Below are 18,308 nucleotides of genomic sequence, written 5' to 3'. Positions count from 1 at the left end.
GAGAAGCCCTCGTGTCCTTCGGCTGTCTTCTGAATAGAAAAACGGCAGAAGCAAGGAAAGTTGCATTCAAATAATACTTCTGGTACTGTTGTGCCATTCTCCTGCCTAACACAAGACATCCCCAAGCCCCCGAATCCAGTCAGGCCTGTTGGGAAAGTAGCTAGGACCTGGGAGTGAGTGCTGCTGTAAGCTACCCAGACCAATTTGAGAAGGAAAATAAACCCTAAGTGCCAGAGCAGTAAGGAAGGTTCAGCTCAGACATCCCCCATGTGAGCAAATAGCCTGGACCTAGAGGGACAGCAATGCCGCAAAGCTGGGCAGTGGGTTCATCCAGCCTTCATCAAACAGACTTAACACCCCTGCACAGCTGGTGCTTCTGACAGAGGGCGCGAAGGGAGCCAGGAGAGGGCGAGGACACCTCCGCCTCCACCAGCCCGGCACAGGGCCAGGAGCTGGAGCCCCACACGGCAGCCCCCGGCTCGCTCTGGTCCGGGGCACAGGAAAGCTGCTCCCTTATGTGTATGACAAACCCAGGAGCAGCCCTGACTTCCCCAGTCCTTCAGCAAGACCCTGAAATGGTCTTAGAGGCAGAAGCCTCCCCTGAAGCAAGCACTGAAAAGCTATCAGTAATCCCCTCGCATATAGCTTGTTTTTATTCCAAGGCTTGAAGCAGGGCAAAGCGTAATGAGCAGAACAGCTGCTGGATAAGATAATGGACTTCTTCTGAGTCCCTTTGATTTTCTAATAACTTTTATTTAAATACAATGAATTAATACTGATAGCTGGATTTGACACTGAGTGAGTCAGCTATGCCCTACAGCCTAGGACTTTACACCAAAAGTTAGAGCAACCATGGAACCAAAATCTCTTTCCAGCAACCTAAATACAGGGTTGGTGAGATGCAAGCAAGGAACAGGACCTGAGCAGTAGGGCATGACTGGAGCCCTCTGTACAAAGGCTTTCCATTAACTGCTGCAGCTTAGCCCTGTATCGCTGAGCAGAGCGGGAACAGCAGGCTCGGAAAGATAGCACAAGATTCATGAGGAAATAATAAATAAAATCTACAGAACTGGTGCCACTTGCTCCAGTCTGATATTGCAGGTCAGGAAGCTCCCAGAAGACAGTAAGAGGCAGCACAGGCACTAAGCCCTTCTGAGCAAGACCGGCCTCTGCGCAGCACGGAGCTGCGGTTTACACGCAGTGCTCCCGGCCCGAGCCTGGTGCCCACCTTCATTCAGTAGCTGTCGTTTATAGTACGGCACTGCAGGTACTGAGCCAAGGGCTGATCTCGCATAGCTGAGTGCACAGGGTTGTGCCAGCGAAGGAGATCCCACTTTAATGAAATGGAGTCAAGAGCTACAGGACACTGCTTGGTATCGTAATTAACCAGTTGCCATGCTCAACTCACCAGCACCACAGTGCAGAGGCATAAATACAGGCTTGTCTTCTATCATATTCAGCTTGCTCACCCGCCTTTCCCACCCCACGCATTTAGCAGGGTGAGACAGGCAAAAACTGCTGCAGCTTGCTCCAGGTTTATCACAATCGAGCCTCTGCTCATCTCTATCTCACTGCTTAGCAACACAGGACACTGAAGAGAACAGTTGGTGGTGAGAGCTGGCAGCCCTTAGATGCACGTACAAACCATTCATCCACAGCAGGGCACAGGTAACTTACAGATCTTTCCATCTCTGCTTCCCAAGGTGTAAAAGTCTGCAGTTTATAAAGAGAAAAGTCTGGAAGCCCTGCTCCTTTGTTGCTTGGAAAGAAGGGTTTCTTTCTTCCAAGAGAGTTTGTACCAGACTTTCCCACTTGGCTTGTCCATGAAAATCGCAGAAGTGTTGACACCAAGCAGGCTTTGGCTATTCCTTTACCCCCACCGCCAACACAGCCCCTTCACAGGCCCTCCACTCCGTTTACTGCCTCGCAACTGAACCAGCCCGATGCAGTGTTGAAGATGTAGCATGGCAAAGCCACTGCAAACTGGTTTGCTCCATGCTGCTGCCAGCAGAGGGTAGAATTGCACCCGACAGCAGCTTGGAAAAAATTAGTCAGACCAGCATCTTCAAATTAACAAACTGTAATTTTTCTCCAAAGATACATTTTCCATACACATCCATCATACACTGTAACAAAAAAAAGCAGTGTACATGAAATAAGAAAATAAATTAAATCCATAGCATAGGTAAGGAGGATGCTCTAGACTGGAGTAGAGTCAAAAGTTTCCAGCGATACAAGAGGCTCAAAAGTTTGTTTTAATAAGAATGCCTGCTAGCAAGGGTCCAGCAAGTGTTTTAGGTCAGTCCAACTGCTTAAACAGTTTCTTTAGAGTTTATAACAGCCATTATTGTCCTGCAACAGGCAGAGCTATTACATCCTGGGAGAAAGCCAAAGAGGCATCTTAAGATCCAAGTACAGCATTCAGAAGATAATCAAATTGGTCCTGCAGTATCCAAGTATCAGTGCTAGCCATCTTCCTTGGGCGGTGTGTACCAGCCTGAAACAAGAACGGAGATCCATGAGAGACAAAGCTGCACATGTATGCAAGTGCTGCACCTAAAAACACACAGCTAGAAAAGCTGCAGAAACTGGCAGCACAAACATGCTGTGTTCCACTTCCAAGGGGCCTGGTACAAAGTCTCCACCTCTCCAAGAGGGCCTCCCAGATTACTGGGCCTCTCTCTCCACATTACTTCTTGATATTGTCTGAATACTGACATAGTATCTCCAGTTATACCAGAGGGACCCGAGCACCAATCACCAGGGCCAGGGTGCTGCAGAGGGATTCTGTAACAACATTTTCTGTGTGATCTTGCTCCAGATAGGGCAGAAAAAACTCAAGTAGCTTGTCTGGATGCTTCTTCTAGAGGAGTCCCAGACTAGCAGGAAGAAAGGTCACCACATACAGACGTCCCCTCTCCCCAGGCCTTACCATTTTTCTCATGGATCTGAACCAGGGACTTGTAGGACTGCTGTGCTCTTGTCAGGCTGTACTGATTCTGCAAGGGAAGCCAGGTTGACAGTCAGTCCAGCTAGAACCTGACATAACAAGCAAGACATTTCACACACCTTCCCTACACAAAGTACGCTGCCAAAGAGCTGGTAGGTTTCTCCATCCATATCCATTCTACTAACTGCTTCCTAAGCTTGCTTACATGGTACAAAAATGCAGTTCCCAGATGCCTGCCCTTCTCAAGAAAAATTCCTTAGACTACAGCACAGTCATGACTTCAGAAACAATCTTTGTGTCAGGCTCTCACAACCCCAAACACCCAAGAGCTTTGCCTTGTCTTAGATCCACAAAGCAGCTTGTGCTTGCCCTGAGGGATGAGACCCTGCCTCAGCTGCCCCAGACCAGGTCCTACCTTATTGGCTCCAAATTGCACTCTCGCTTTCCCTTTCACCAGGGTGGCGCTGATCTGCATTATCACGGACTCGATGGAGTACGCACTGCTCCAGCCCTGCAGGACAGAGGTCAACACAGTGAGGCCAGAGCGAACCGCTACCCCGGGCTGCGTTCGTCAACAGCAAAGAAAGGGCTGTTCCAAGCACTGCACAGGCATCACAGAGCCATGCCGGGTTACAGCTGCGGGGAGGAGATGCAAGCAGCAGCGGGGGCAGGGTACCGCCGCCGGCAGGCCCCAAACAGCAGGAACAGCAGGAATACGAAACACAGCAGACAGCAGCTGCTATCCAGACCACACCGGCAGCTTAGGAGCCCTACGTCTTCACAGGGCAGCTCTCAATACCCACCTGCTTTGTAAGCAGCTCCATGCAGATGGCACCGCCACCCAGAACATACCTTGGGGAAGGGAACAGGCGAAGTTATGTTAGAGGGACACGGACTCACCCATCTTCTGCTCCACAGATAAGCAATCTCCTCACAGTCCCAGAGGAGATCTCAGTAAAATAAACAAACAACCCTCCCCCCCCAACAACTCCTGCCTATACTGCTTGAGAGCGCCCAACTGCATGGATTTCTGCAACTTTCATTTTTCAATACTTCTACAATCACATCTCTACGACAGGGTTACGCTTTGGACCCCTATTCCCTTCCCACAAGCACCACTGCCTGCAGCAATCAGAACAGGTACTATTGCAAGGAAGATGGGTCACTGTCTCCACTGGGATGGGCCAGTCACTTCACAGGCTATTGCAGACCCATATTATCAGGACTACAGGACTACGCAGCACTCCTCAATAGACAAACCTCAGGAACTGTCACTCCTTTATAGCAGATATAATATGCCATACTGAAACTGCACCAAGAGGCAGTGCAAGAGACCCTGACGAGCAGAGACGGGCAAGCAGTTACTTACCCCCCTGAGAGCACAGGGGACACAACCCTTACAAACGGTGGGTCAAAAGGAAAGTTATCCTGGAAGAAGATAAGGGAAGCAAAGCAATTAAGAAATGTCTTCTCTTATGACTCACTGAAGCAGGCAAGTCTCGAAGAGGGGGAGGTACAGAAAACCTTACTTTAAAGGAGAAGTTTAGGAGGATGAAATCTGTTCCTTCTTTCTCTTTGAGGATCTGGAGATCATTGTGCAAAGCGCTATCCTCGTCAACCCTGTCAAAGGAAAACCCCAGAGGGTCAGAGACAAGGTTGTGCACATGAAGTCAGCCACACACTGCCAATGAGCCCCAGAGCTACTGTACCTGCACAACCTGGCTGGCACGTGGGCCCTCAGGTTCACACCCAGAGGGCAGTGACAGCATGCGCTGTCAGCTCCTGGTTTGCAGAGAAGACCATCACACCCTTTGCATGCTGCCAGCTTAAAAATAAAGACTGTCTGGCCCAAGGAAGAGACAGTACTTGTTTCTGGAGGGTGTGAAATCTCGGGGTTTTGTCTGATGCACCTCTTCCAGGTCTCTAGGAACAGCAGACAGACTTGCAGAGCCCTAAGATTATCTAATTTCTCTGGAAATATCATCTCCTTTCTGATGTGGAGACAGCAAGCAGGCTCTCCATGAGACTTAGAAAAGCTAAGCTAAGCTCTGCCAGATGCTCCCCTGCCCTGGTCACTTCCCCCCTTGCTCACAGGGATGTTTTGGTCCCACCACCAAGATCCACAACAGTTGCATGTTCCAAAGCTGTGCCACCTACTTCAAGAGTTTGACGTTCCAATCGTACAGGCTGTCATTCACTAGTTCAACTGCATAGTATCCTGCAAAGCAGAGAAGAGGTACGTTAGCACAGGGGAGTCTGAACAGCAATCCAACCAGGGGTCTGCACTATCATCCAGATTTCAAATTCTCCTAGCTTTGTAGCACAAACTGGCATAGGCCCAGCCCAAAAAAGGAGGTCTTATCTGCTGCCATCCTGATGGCAGCAATTTTGACTGCTCCTCCTTGAATCCTAGCGCTCAGAAAAGGAATAGGAGCAACATTACCAACTAAGGCCAATACATACAGCAGAATGGCATGTGCAACAGACAAATGCATCAGAAAAAGTAGTTTCTGTCTTAGAAATCCTCCTGCTCACAGCATGCTCCTTGCTTCCATCCGGTACTGACAGGGAATGGAGAAGGCAGGGCAGTTTTGCTCACTCTTGAATGAGCCACAACAACTTAAGGCCTAAGATCTTCTCCCTCATGATACAGCTAAGCAAAACAGAACAATTCAGCTCTGGGGCCCATTAGGTACCACCCGGCATGACAAGGAAAACCCCTGCAAGAACAGCATGGTCATCAGCCCCCTCCCACAAGATCCTTGAAGTACTTACCGCCTTTGAAACTTGGTGATCGGTAAATATCCCTGAGCTCCTTCATTAGCCGGTCAGTGGCCTGCACAGACCCAGACACTGCACCCTAAGAAGAATTTGGGAGGAGGGAGAATTGCATTGTTACACTGCCCACGCGGTGGCCATTGCTATGTGAGGCTAAAGCCTGAGCTAGAAGTCCTGTCCCGGAATACCTGGCCTCCAGAGCAGACCTTACTGTGTCCCCCATTTCTCTGTTTTCCCCTTTCACCCTCCAGCAAGTCCCCTTGTTCCAAACAAATAAGCTACCCCAGGCAGTGCAGCTGCAGCAGAGATTCCTCCATGTCCTCTGAACTAACAGGCTGGCTAAAAGTCTCAGAGCAGGAGTATAAGCACAACACACCAGGCATCTCCAAGGCAAAACCCAGCTCCTGAGAGCAGGGAAGAAATCAAGATCTTGGTGCAGGAATACTGCCCTGCATAGCACCAATATTTCAGGGGCACAAGGCTCACCCGAATCCAGCACTTACTTCCATGAGCCATAGGGGCAGTTAACGGCCTTCTCTGTATTAGCCACGCCAGCCCCTGATGGCCTTCGCTGTACCTTTGGCTGGAGACTGCCCCTTTGATATAGGGCTAGCAGGTGTCTCCATCACTCCCTTGGGTCCCTCTGCTTCCCCAACCCTCCGGCCCTCCAGGTGACACGTACATTTAAGTAATCTTGCCTCTGGTTCTTTTTTATTTTCTCTAAAATGGCGAGATTTTCCTTCCCAATGCCTTCATCCTCTGTCTTTTTTCCATCTGCTGGCTCTTCCTCTTTCATTTCATAGTGGTCCAAGTCCTCAGTGTCCTGGGAAGGGGAGAAGAGAACTAGTATGACATCCGCTCTCAGTGTGAGACCCATCTGCTGGTATAAGATCCTCCCTGCTCTGAGCAACTGTAGGGACCAAATTGTCTCTCAACCAAGTAGCACTCCTAGTGCTAACTTTCCTCCCAAAGAAATCCCAAGGCTTGCTTCTAGACAAAAACATTGGGATGGAAAAGAATACACAAGACTTCAGCACAGAGAGGTTGTCTGGGCATGCTCGAGAAAGATTCTGTCCTATAAGCAAGTTTCAGGTATGGGACCCCTGCAGCCCCCCTGTGCCAAACCCAGCAGGCAAAGAGGCACATTTCCCTTTCCAGATTTAAACTGGGCTCATATAAGCTCTTTCTTCACTGGATTCTTCACTGCCAAGTCTCACGTCTATTTATGACTAGTCATTAATCTTACATACACTCCTCAATGAGCCTCATGCAACTGTGGGGCAGGGCATCTCAACACTGCACATGGCTTAAGCAGCCCTGTGCTTCATTTTTGGAGGGCTGCAACAAAGCACAGATACTTGATGCAGTATTGTTGAGCTGTATTATTCCCCCCTTTTGAACAAATACTCAACAAGAACACAGGTCACCAGCACAGAAAGAAGAGATTCTTTCATACACAAAATTCAGTGGCTCAGGACGTTTTCCCTGAAAGAGATGTCACATTTCACTGTGTGTCTGCAGGCTCTTCTTAGATCACTTCAGCTCTCCATCCACACAGCAAGCTGCTTAAGTTCTCCCTAACATGGTCAGAGGCTCAGCTCCTCATCCCTTCCACAATAACATCGATCAGGCTGGCACATGCAAGACAGCTGATGTTAATAACCAGCAAAAATAACAGTTACTGCAATACAGTGGCCACTGCAGACATCTTTTCTGCAGCACAGTGCCCACTGTCACTGTGGAAGGCTGCATGTCAACATACAGGGCTGAGCTACGTGGAAACTGCCTGCAAACAGCTACAGATACGCACAGCTCCAACGCTAGTATTAAATCCTCCGAGCAAGTGTTTACTTTAACCTCTCCAGGCTTGTTGTTGCTATTCTGGATGAGCATTTTGGGAAGTGCTTTGACATTTTTAGACCTTCGCACAGGAAAATAGATCCCGCTAGAAAATCCCTCGAGTGGATTAACCTGCATAATGCATCTCCTCACCAGGGCAGGGTTTGGCTGTTCTGCTCTTCAGACACTGCACAACAAATCCAGCTGCACAACAAGAAACCTTTGCTTTAAACTATTCTGTCAGCTGTACAACAATGCAAGGCATGAGGAGAAGGCATGAGAGGGAATACTGCTCTCTCATATGCAGCTTATCACTTGTAGCCACTCTGTTCCCAAGGATCTGTTTTCCAGCCCACAGGAACGTGAGGACTTGCACATCACAGATTTGCCATGAAACAGCAAGTTTGTAGATACACAGGGTTATCTGTGGTATCAGTTCAAGCTTCCACATTTTCTTTGAGGATCCTTGCAAAGACTGGCCTTGATTTAACAAGCTATTAACTTTGTTGAAAACCCAACTGCTGTGTGTGCGCTGCTAAGTGACCTGCCCCAAGTTCTGTCGTGCTTCTAACTAGGTGCATATGCCTCACACGCCCAAGGAGAAGTGCATCGCAAAATATCACCATGGAGATTCAAGATTATTCCACCCACTTCTAGAGATCGCTAAACCACAAACCAAACAACCAAAGCCTGTGGGTTTTACAGCATGATATTCTCAGCCTACAGTGAAGTATGGCTGCCTCTACCTTTCCTGCCAATTATCTTGCTTGCACACTGAGCAATCCTGCCTAATCCTCTCTGCAGAAGTCAAATTTTCACAGTGTGATTTCCCTGCCAGCAATGGCAACTCAGCTCTGCACACGCAGGAAATCAAATCGCTCACAAGTAAAATTCAGACTCCAGAGAACAGCAGCACAAACTGAGAGAGAAACTAGCTGAGGAGGTCCACTCTTAGCTCATTTTATACATCTTCAAAGGCTATGGCAATGCTTCTTACTGCTAGTCCTGTGCATTTTGCTTTGTATCACTCTGACCTGTGTCCAAGGCCAATTGCCACCTGCGGCCCCAGTAGGAAAAATGATGAAAACAATCAAGCTTTTGACCCAAATGGGGTCTTCAAAAATTTAGACTTCAAAAGCTACTTCCGAATAGGATCTCTGTGTCTTAGCACCTTTTATGAGACATTTCATAGCAACAGACTATGAGTCCCTGTGCTCAGCTGTCCAATGTACTTCCTCATACAGTGAAGAGGCTCTTACCTCTGGCATCTCTTCATCTTCCTCTTCAGAGGACACTTCTTCCTGTGTGCTCTAAGAGGACAAAAGGATAGAGACAGATTGCATCATTAGCTTCCTGTGGCAGAGCTCCTGGAGCATATGTCAGCTGAGCAACCAGGTTCTTGCAGCATGTGCCTAGTAACATCTTTCTTTTGTTGCAAACTGCTGTTAGATAGACCAGTAGCAGCTCCAAGGACTTGGCAGTCCTGTGTCCCACTGACTGCAGAGGGGCCCTAGATTTCTCTGCTGCCTTCCAACGTGCTTCTGAGGAAAGGTTAAAAAGGGATTTACAGGGAGAATCAAGCTAAAAGCAGGGTGAAACCAAAACCCTTTACAGGCAACTACACTAGGAGAACTAATGTAGCAATAAGGTCAGAGATGTAGTCAGGATAAGTCAAAGAAGCAACATCTGAGAAACTAGCGTGCGCAGGTCCAGAGAGACAAAAAACAGACCACCAAGCTGGCCACAAACAACAGTGCTGGGTACAACAGACCTGGCTGTCATTACCAAGGAGACAAAATAAATGCCTCATTGCTCAAGTTCAATGGGAAGAAAACCCAGCAATACTGGCCAAGGTTCAGCACAACACTAGATGCAGCGAAAGGGGCACATCACCACACAAGATGGCACATATAGCACACCAGGGTGAGAACACTGCTAGTTCATATGCTGTATGTGCCATCATGTGTGGTGACACGGTTAGGAAGCTTCAGCCTTCAAAGCAAAAACCTGAGAATTCATTTTGCAAACTTGGGAAATCTCATCCAACGTTACTCACCTGTTCTGCCGGCAGAGGCTGGTCCAGCATTTCAACATCTGGATGTTGGGGAAGGTTGTAGAGTTTGCACAGGTCTGAGATTATTCGCTTCAGGTGCTGCAAAAGCTGTTCAGAGAGTAGGTAAGTGTCACAGGAACACAGAGATCCCACATATGAAGCTAAGCTTCAGCTGTCCTCAGAACTGTAATCACTCTCCTCCACAAACAAGTAAGGCTCTCAGTGAAGGCCTAAAAGACATTCCTTTCTGCACAGCACCACTTCCCGCACCAGTGAGCGCACAAGGGAAAATCGTGTCCAGCATCAAGTAAGAGCATGTGTAAACTCAAGTCAGAGTTGCTCATTCCAAATTTCCAAGCCCCTTTACGACAGCAGAAGTACCCTCCCACCTCGGGCAGTTCCCTAAACACAGCAGGAATTTTGCTTTCAAGAAACAGCCTCTATTCACCCCTCCCCTTTCCCCATACAGTGCCCCCTCACCAGCGTATTTCCTTTCTTGACTTCCACCAGCCTCTCCAGGATAGCTGCCAGGTTTGGATCATCTGACTCCACAGACCATATTGGGGGAACAGCTGGATAAGACTCCTAGAGGAAAGGAGAAGGTGGTGTTTCAGCCACTGTTAACTGTCTCAGTCCCACCTACGCAGACTGAGGGGAGCAGAGCAGGCATCCAACCAGGACAGGGAGCTGCAGCCCTGTATCTCCCACAAACAGATCCCTTCAAACTGCACACATCAGCAGAACAACGTCCAAGCAAGTGCACTCCACCCACTAGACTAATCCCGGACGGAGGGCAAAACAAACAAAAGCTCTGACCACACTAATCTATCTCAGCTATGTGCTGCTTCTCTCCCCCAGCCCCTGGGAACTGGACGCAATAAGGGAGGTTATAACACTTTGATCATCCCTTCAGCTGTCTGGGCATGTGGGGCTGGAGAACGAGAAAGTAATTAATACAGAACACCAAGGGCATTTCAGGCTGCCACACAGGCCTCCCACGTCACTAGGTCTGGAGCAGAAACGCTGTTGGAGGAGATTACATATGCGTTACCACTGATGGCCACATCCAGCACCTATTCAGAAGCAGCACGAGGGGCCAAGCCGATGCCTTTTATTCACAGTAAAGCTGTCTGACAAGCTTTGTCAACTTTTCTTCTAAGTCACCCCTCTGGAAAATCCCAAACACATCAGTCCCATCTCATGGCTGTACACTTCTGCATTAGGGGTTTTCCAGATACTGCTGTTTCTTGTCTCAAGCTGCAATACCAGCTTTAACCTGCCTTGTGAGATCAGATCCCATCACACGTGCTGTTAACTTCACTGAGCTGGCTGCACACACACAGGTCATCCCGGAAGACTCTGGAGATGCCAGCACTGGCAAACTGATCCAAAACCAGGATCCTGCAAAATCCACCCCAGGACTAGTTAGAAGTCCCAGAAACATGCAATCCTTGCTATCATACTTTGTGTGTTTCACACTAGGCCAAACAAATGTTTGTTTTTTAAAAATGTCAACTCATTCTGGGCCACACGCAAAGATCCTGGGCAGAGAGACAGAATATGTGTGGGTGGTTGGTGAGAGGGCATGAATGTTATAAACATTAACTCCAGGAGCAATAATCTCTCCTGAGATACAGAGCAGCATAACAAGCCTTGAAATATCCAACACAATCTACCCAGGAATATCTCCTCTGGAGTTGCAGGAGAGGAAAGCTCAGGCTTTAAGAATTCACCTTGGTCAGGGACTGCAGCTACTTGTCACTTTCCCCTCCAACTTCAGAAATCCTAGAAGCATTTCCATTTAAGACAGCATCCACTCCACCAGCCCATCAAGCATATCTGCAGTCACATCCTGTTTACAGAGCAATGACCCAACTCATGCACCACATCCGTGAGCAGGCTGCTCTGGACCGCAGCTCGCCACCCCACTGCTGCTCCACGACCTGGTGGCACCCATGCATTCAACACATTTTTGCATCCATCCTCTCTGCGAAAAACAGAGCAGTGGGAGAAGATGCTGATGCTGTCAGGACACAGCAGGGCAACATGCAGAATGACCAATGCTCACGCGGGGAGATTCCCCCACTGCTCCATGGAACGAGGAGCTTGGCACCAGTGCTGCGGCCCAGAGGAGCACTGGGGGCCCCTCCTCCGGGTGGGAGCGCTGGTCCAGGCCGCCCAGGAAACCCCATGAACTGTGCGTGGCACGAGGGGCACGGAGACCCTCGCTGTAGCTAGGGAGGCAACGGGGTTTTGGGGAGCAACCTGTTCCGCCCAGCCAGTGCCACAAGGCGACCGCGATCCAGGCTCCGTGCACGCCTCAGCCAGCGCTCGAGGCTGAAGCCTAAAGGGTAGCGGCTGCCGGTCTTGCTCTGCCATCAGACGCTTTCCCTGATGTGGGCACAGGGCAGCGGGGCGGCTTCAGCCACTACTCGGACGGCCCGCACCGCCCTCCCGGAGGGGCTAAACGGGAAACGGGGACGCGCCAAGGGCGTATCGGGGCCGTCCGTCCCCGTCCCGAGCCCCGGCGCCGGGGACCCCGGGGCGCCCCGGGCCCGGCGCCGCCGCCCCGGCACCGCCCGCCGCGGGCGCCCCCCCGGCCCCGGGGCCCCGAGCGGGCCGGGCCTCACCGTGATGTTGCAGTGGATGCGGACGGGCCCCGGCGGCGGCCCCCGGGAGCCCGAGCCGCCGGCGCGGGCCCCGGCGGCTCCCGGCACGAACTCGCAGCTGATCTCGTCGGGGCAGGCGCTGCTGATGCGGAACCGCTCGTGGCCCCGGTGGAAGATGGACTCGAGCAGCCGCAGCTCCCGCCTCAGGAGCCGCCCGGCGGGGGCCGCCGCCACCCCGGCCCCGCTCCGCCCGGGCCCCCCCGCCGCCGCCTGCGACCCCGCCGCCTCCTCCGCCCCCGCCCGCTGCATCTTCCCATGGAGGGACCCGCTCCGCCGCCAACGGCTCCGGGCCCCGCCGCCGCCGCCGCCGCCGCAGCCCCCGGAGCCGGCCCAAGATGGCGGCCGGGACGGGCCCCGCTCTCCGGAAGTGACCCCTCCCGTCGCCAGGGGAAGGGGGCGGGGCCGCGCCGCGCCGGAAGCGCCCGCCCCGCCCCGCCCCGCCCCCTTCCCCCTTATCCCGCCGCCGCCGCCGCCGCCATTGTGGGTGGGGTGGGTTTCTCGCGGGAAGTGACGTATCCTGTAGCGCCCCGGAAGTGAAGGCGGGCTGGACCCGGCGCCTGGTCGCCTCCGGCGGCGGGAGGCCGGAACTTCCCCCCCCCCCCCCCCCATTCGACAGCGGGGGCGGGGCCTGAAGGGGAAACGGGGGGGGGCAGAGCCCGGGGGGGCCTCGGAGCCGCCGGGGGGCAGAGCCCGGGGGTCCCGAGCGACCGGGGGGTCCCGGGGGAGCGGGACTGGCGGGGCCTTGGGGGTCCCGAGCAGGCGGGGCCAGCAGGGCCCGGGGGGGTCCCGAGGGACCGGGGCCGGCAGGACTCGGGGGGTCCCGAGCGGACCGGGGCCGGCGGGGCCCGGGGGTCCCGAGCGGACCGGGACCGGCGGGGCCCGGGGGGTCCCGAGCGGACCGGGACCGGCGGGGCCCGGGGGTCCCAAGGGGAGCGGGACCGGCAGGGCCCGGGGGGTCCCGAGGGACCGGGGCCGGCGGGGCCCGGGGGTCCACAGCGGAGCGGGGTCGGCAGGGCCCGGGGGGTCCCGAGGGCCCGGGGCCGGCGGGGCCCGGGAGTTGGGCCTGTCCCGGGGGTCCCTCTGGCCTCGGCCTGGGGGCTCTGCGGGTCGCCGCGGGTGGGGCCTGGGGGTCCTGAGGGTCCCCACAGCCGGGGCCCTCCGCGGCCCCGGGGACCGAGCCCTGCCGGAGACCCGGCTTGTGCCGCCGGCCCTGGGCGCTCCGGTAAAGCGGAGCTGACGGCGCCCTGTGCGGGGACGACGGCGAGGCAGGAGGCGCCGCCGGGCAGCGGCCCGGGGAGCCAGGGCTGCCGCGGGCGGCGCGGAGCCGCTAGGCCGGGCCGCGGAGGCAGAGCCCGTCCTGCCGCCACGCGGGCCGCGGGGAGCCGACATTTCCCCGCGGGAGCCCTCCGCGCCCGCCTGGGGACGGTCCCCGGTGCCCCCCGGCCTCCCAGGCCGGCCTTCCTGCGGGGGGCCCGGGCAGCTGCCCCGGGGGCCGCGGGCCCTGCGGCAGCTCGGGGCCCCGCCCGCCCCGGCGAGGGCAGAAGCAGCCGGGATTTGCCCCGCCGGCCCCGGCCGCGCTGCCCGCCTCGGAGCCCCTCCCGGCCTCGCTTCGCCCGGCCGCGGATTGACCCCGCGCGGGGGCGAAGCCCCGGGACGCCACGGCGAGGAGCCCCGGCAGGAGCGGCCGGGCTGTCCCGCAGCGCCCCCGCCCCCCGGGCCCCTCTGCAGCCCTCGTTCCCTGGGCCCCCAGCGCCTCCGGACCCAAATCCCCTGGGCAGCCCTGGCACCCCCCCATCCCCCCCCCGGCACCCCGGGCTCCCCTAACCCCGCCCCGGAGCCCCCCAAGCCCCTCTGCAGCCCCCAGCCCCCTGCATCCCGGAGCCCCCAACCCCCCGCGCAGCCCCGGCTCCCCCCGGCTGCCGCCGGCCCCGCTCCTGCCGCTGCCCCGCCCCGCCGGTGCCGGTGGCCGGGGGGGGGGGGCGGGGGCGGCCGGGGCACTGACGGCGGCGCTGACGGCGGCGGAGCGGAGCGGGGCGGCCCCGGCGCAGCGCCCGGCACCGCCTCCCGCCCGGGCCGCCGCCGCCGCCGGCTCCAGCACCGCGGAGAGCGCGGGCAGCACCGGGGACAGCGCCCCGGGCACCGGCACCGGCACGGGCACCGGCACCGGGCCGCCCCCATGGCGCTGCTCCGCGTCCTCTGCCTGCTCGCCGCCCTGAGACGTGAGTGCCGCCGGGGGGCGGGCACCGGCACCGGCGCCGGCACCGGCGCCGCGGGGGGGCGGGGGGCGCTGCCGGGCCCGGGGCTGCGCCTGTTGCACGGCACCCGCCGGCGCTGCGGGGGCGGGAGGCTCCCGGTACCGGCCCGGCTCCCCCCCGCTACTGACCGGCCCCGCTCCCCGTACCGGCCCGGTACTCACCCGGCGTCCCCCGGTACCGGCTCGGTACCGGCCTGGCCCAGGCACCATCCAGGCTGGTCCGCAGCACCTGCCCGCCGCTGGTCCGATCCCCTCGCCCCGGGCCGGTGCCGGTGGCTGCCCCAGCCGCGCCAGCCGAGGGACCGGCCCCGCCGCTGCCCCCGGTCCTGCCGGGCTGGGCCGAGCCCCACCGTGCCCGGCCGCGCTCCCGGTGCTCCCAGCGCTGCCGGAGCTCCCGGTGTTCCCAGTGATCTTGGCACTGCCAGGACTGGGGCTGTCCTTGGGACTGCGGGAGGGCAGGGCCGGCAGGGACACCCGTGCACACGCGAGTGCACATGCATGTACCTGTGTGCACATGCATGCACACACACATGTACACACATGCACACACGTGTACATGCATGCACGCACACATGGAAGCAGAGCCCTGCTCTGCATGCATGCACGCATGCATGCATACTCAAGCACACACATGCGTGTACATGCACACATGCACACACATGTGCAGACACACACACACGCATACTCAAGCGCACACATGCATGTATACACACATGCACACGCATGCACCCATGGCCCTCACACTGCCCCAGGTCCTGCAGAGCTCACAGGGCTGGTGCAGGGCTGCAGCCTGGGGAGGTTGCAGCCCCCCCCCCCCAAGGGGAGCCCGGGCCAGGGGCACATGGGGTCTCATCCTGCCCTGGCGCCCCAGGGAGCCTGGGCACCGACACGGAGGAGCGGCTGGTCGAGTACCTGCTGGACCCGGCCCGCTACAACAAGCTGATCCGCCCAGCCACCAACGGCTCCGAGCTGGTGACCGTGCAGCTGATGGTGTCGCTGGCCCAGCTCATCAGCGTGGTGAGTTGCCCAGGGCTCTGCTTCCACGGGAAGCGTGCCGAGGCCGTGTCCACACAGCCGGCCCCGCACGCGCCGCCTCCGCGGCTAACCGGCTCCTGCTCTCTCCACAGCACGAGCGGGAGCAGATCATGACCACCAACGTGTGGCTGACTCAGGTGAGCCCCCGGCTGCACCGCTGCCTCCTGGCGCCGGGGCCACACGGCGCCCGCCCTCATCCCTGCCTCTCCGCAGGAGTGGGAGGATTACCGCCTCACCTGGAAGCCCGAGGACTTCGACAACATGAAGAAGGTCCGTCTGCCCTCCAAGCACATCTGGCTGCCGGACGTGGTGCTCTACAACAAGTAGGTGTCGGGGGGCTGCGCGCCCCCCAGGCCTTGCGGGGTATTGCGCAGCTGGGGCAGGGCCCAGCGGGCTCCACTGACGGTGCACCCCTCCGCCTCAGCGCCGACGGCATGTACGAGGTCTCCTTCTACTCCAACGCGGTGATCTCCTATGACGGCAGCATCTTCTGGCTGCCACCCGCAATCTACAAGAGCGCATGCAAGATCGAGGTGAAGCACTTCCCCTTCGACCAGCAGAACTGCACCATGAAGTTTCGCTCCTGGACCTACGACCGCACCGAGATTGACCTGGTGCTCAAGAGCGATGTGGCCAGCCTGGACGACTTCACACCCAGCGGTGAGTGGGACATCGTCGCACTGCCGGGGCGGCGCAACGAGAACCCCGATGACTCCACCTACGTGGACATCACTTACGACTTCATCATCCGGCGCAAGCCGCTCTTCTACACCATCAACCTCATCATCCCCTGCATCCTCATCACCTCTCTGGCCATCCTCGTCTTCTACCTCCCTTCTGACTGTGGCGAGAAGATGACGCTCTGCATCTCCGTCCTGCTCGCCCTCACCGTCTTCCTGCTGCTCATCTCCAAGATCGTGCCGCCCACCTCGCTGGACGTGCCGCTGGTGGGCAAATACCTCATGTTCACCATGGTGCTGGTGACCTTCTCCATCGTGACCAGCGTGTGCGTCCTCAACGTGCACCACCGCTCGCCCACCACGCACACCATGCCGCCCTGGGTCCGCACCCTCTTCCTCCGCAAGCTCCCAGCGCTGCTCTTCATGAAGCAGCCGCGGCAGAACTGCGCCCGGCAGCGCCTGCGCCAGCGCCGGCACACGCAGGAGCGCGCCGCCGCCAGCCTCCTCCTCCGCGCCGGCGCCCGCGCCTGCGCCTGCTACGCCGACCCCGGCGCCGCCAAGCCCGAGGGGCTCAACGGCTACCGGGAGCGGCAGGGGCAGGCGCCGGCCCCGGCGGCCCAGTGCTGCTGCGGGCTGGAGGAGGCGGTGGACGGCGTGCGCTTCATCGCCGACCACATGCGCAGCGAGGACGACGACCAGAGCGTGAGTCGGGGTGCGCGCGGCGGGAGGGAGGGTGCGGGCGGCGCGGCGGCCACGCGCCAGCTCCAGCCCTGCCGCCAGCCGCGCTCGGCGGCGGCCGCGCAGCCCCGAAGCGGCTCTCGGGAGAGCTGCCCCCGCGGCGGCTGCACCGCGAGGCTGCGGATTGCAGCAGAGCCGGGCTGCAGCGGGCGCAGGGCTCGCTCCCGCTGCTCGGCTCACGAGCGACACGAGCTCGCCGGGCTCGGCCGAGGGAGACCCAGGCTGCGCGCAGGGCGCGGAGGGGCGGCGGCGGCGGCGCGTCCTGCAGCCGGCGCAGCCGTTGCATCAGCGCCCCGACCTCGCGGCTCGGGCTCGCCGGCGAGGCGCCGCGGCCGACCGACCGTGCCTCCGCCCGGCCCCACGCAGGTCAGCGAGGACTGGAAGTACGTGGCCATGGTCATCGACCGCCTCTTCCTGTGGATCTTCGTCTTCGTCTGCGTCTTCGGCACCGTCGGCATGTTCCTGCAGCCGCTCTTCCAGAACTACGCCACCAACTCCCTGCTGCAGCTGGGCCAGGGCACCCCCACCGCCAAGTAGCCCCCGCCGCCGCCGGCACCGCCGCCGCGGACCACGACCGCCCCAGCCCTGGCACCGCCCGCGGGGCCAGGGGGGCCAGGGCCAGGCCCGGGTTTGGCCCCCTCCCCGGCAGTGGGGCCGCGGACGGGTCCGGCCGTCAGAGGCGCCACCCGGGCGAGCTGGACCGGGACCGCGACGCCGGGCAGCCGCTGCAAACCAATAAATGCTCACACCGGAGGGGGCTGCGTCACTCTGGTTTCATTGAATCCTGCACTGTTCCCCGCAGCCGGGGCTCCGGCTCCCTGCGGAGAGCCCGGGGGAGGAATCGTCCCGGTAAGAGAAAAGAGCAGAAGCGCCGAGGGAGGGAGCGCGGCCTCGCCGGGACGCGCCGGGCTGCCTCCCGCGTCCCTGTCGGCACCGTCCCCCGAAGGCATCTCCTCCGTGGGGACAGAGCCGGTGGCAGCACCGGGTCCCGGTGGGCAGTGCCGCGCTGGCGAAGCGGCGGCCGCCCGCCCGGCAGGCGCCGAGGTGAGAGCACCGGGCGGCCGGCTGCTGTTTTTGGGTCCCACCTGCGGGCAGCTCCGAGCACCGGTGGCCACTCCAAGCTCCAGTGGCTTGGCCGGCCCCTCTGTCACTGCAGGCTGGGCTCACTGGAGCCTAGAACAGCCATGAGACAAATTGCACGATGGAAATAATAATAATAATGAAAAGCAAATGCACGGCTCCAGCTGGAGGCTGGGGGAAACGCAGCCTGCTGTGCTGAGCAGCACTTGGTGCAGGCGAGCGGGAGCCGGGG

The 18,308-nt window shown here is 58.1% G+C and overlaps 2 protein-coding genes across 2 annotated transcripts; one reads left to right on the top strand and one right to left on the bottom strand.

Moving 5' to 3' along the window:
• Positions 1-732: 732 nt before the first annotated feature.
• UBE2Q1 (ubiquitin conjugating enzyme E2 Q1) lies at positions 733-12,656 on the bottom strand. Its single transcript, XM_062597908.1, has 13 exons — positions 12,251-12,656; positions 10,101-10,205; positions 9,624-9,728; positions 8,827-8,877; positions 6,411-6,551; positions 5,726-5,810; positions 5,108-5,168; positions 4,480-4,570; positions 4,320-4,378; positions 3,754-3,802; positions 3,366-3,461; positions 2,933-2,999; positions 733-2,497 (listed from the first exon to the last, which is right to left on the bottom strand). The coding sequence occupies exons 1-13, from the start codon at positions 12,536-12,538 to the stop codon at positions 2,466-2,468; spliced, it is 1,230 nt and encodes a 409-aa protein (XP_062453892.1). The 5' UTR covers positions 12,539-12,656; the 3' UTR covers positions 733-2,465.
• A 1,809-nt stretch (positions 12,657-14,465) lies between these two features.
• CHRNB2 (cholinergic receptor nicotinic beta 2 subunit) lies at positions 14,466-17,711 on the top strand. Its single transcript, XM_062597723.1, has 6 exons — positions 14,466-14,508; positions 15,415-15,560; positions 15,671-15,715; positions 15,792-15,901; positions 16,003-16,960; positions 17,363-17,711. The coding sequence occupies exons 1-6, from the start codon at positions 14,466-14,468 to the stop codon at positions 17,531-17,533; spliced, it is 1,473 nt and encodes a 490-aa protein (XP_062453707.1). The 3' UTR covers positions 17,534-17,711.
• The last annotated feature ends 597 nt before the right edge of the window (positions 17,712-18,308 follow it).

This window comes from Rhea pennata, chromosome 31 (assembly GCF_028389875.1).
Source record: "Rhea pennata isolate bPtePen1 chromosome 31, bPtePen1.pri, whole genome shotgun sequence".
Lineage (NCBI taxonomy): Eukaryota > Metazoa > Chordata > Aves > Rheiformes > Rheidae > Rhea > Rhea pennata.
This window is presented reverse-complemented; position numbering and strand designations above follow the sequence as displayed.

What these genes read in the sequence shown, in the direction of transcription:
- UBE2Q1 (XM_062597908.1), bottom strand. Translation starts at nt 12,538, where the DNA reads ATGCAGCGGGCGGGGGCGGAGGAGGCGGCGGGGTCGCAGGCGGCGGCG. An exon ending in AGCCTCTGCCGGCAGAACAG is followed by an intron (nt 8,878 to 9,623) that starts GTGAGTAACGTT and finishes TTGTCCTCTTAG; the next exon opens with AGCACACAGGAAGAAGTGTC. An exon ending in TCCCCTGTGCTCTCAGGGGG is followed by an intron (nt 3,803 to 4,319) that starts GTAAGTAACTGC and finishes CCCTTCCCCAAG; the next exon opens with GTATGTTCTGGGTGGCGGTG.
- CHRNB2 (XM_062597723.1), top strand. Translation starts at nt 14,466, where the DNA reads ATGGCGCTGCTCCGCGTCCTCTGCCTGCTCGCCGCCCTGAGAC. An exon ending in TGGCCCAGCTCATCAGCGTG is followed by an intron (nt 15,561 to 15,670) that starts GTGAGTTGCCCA and finishes CTCTCTCCACAG; the next exon opens with CACGAGCGGGAGCAGATCAT. An exon ending in CCAACGTGTGGCTGACTCAG is followed by an intron (nt 15,716 to 15,791) that starts GTGAGCCCCCGG and finishes GCCTCTCCGCAG; the next exon opens with GAGTGGGAGGATTACCGCCT.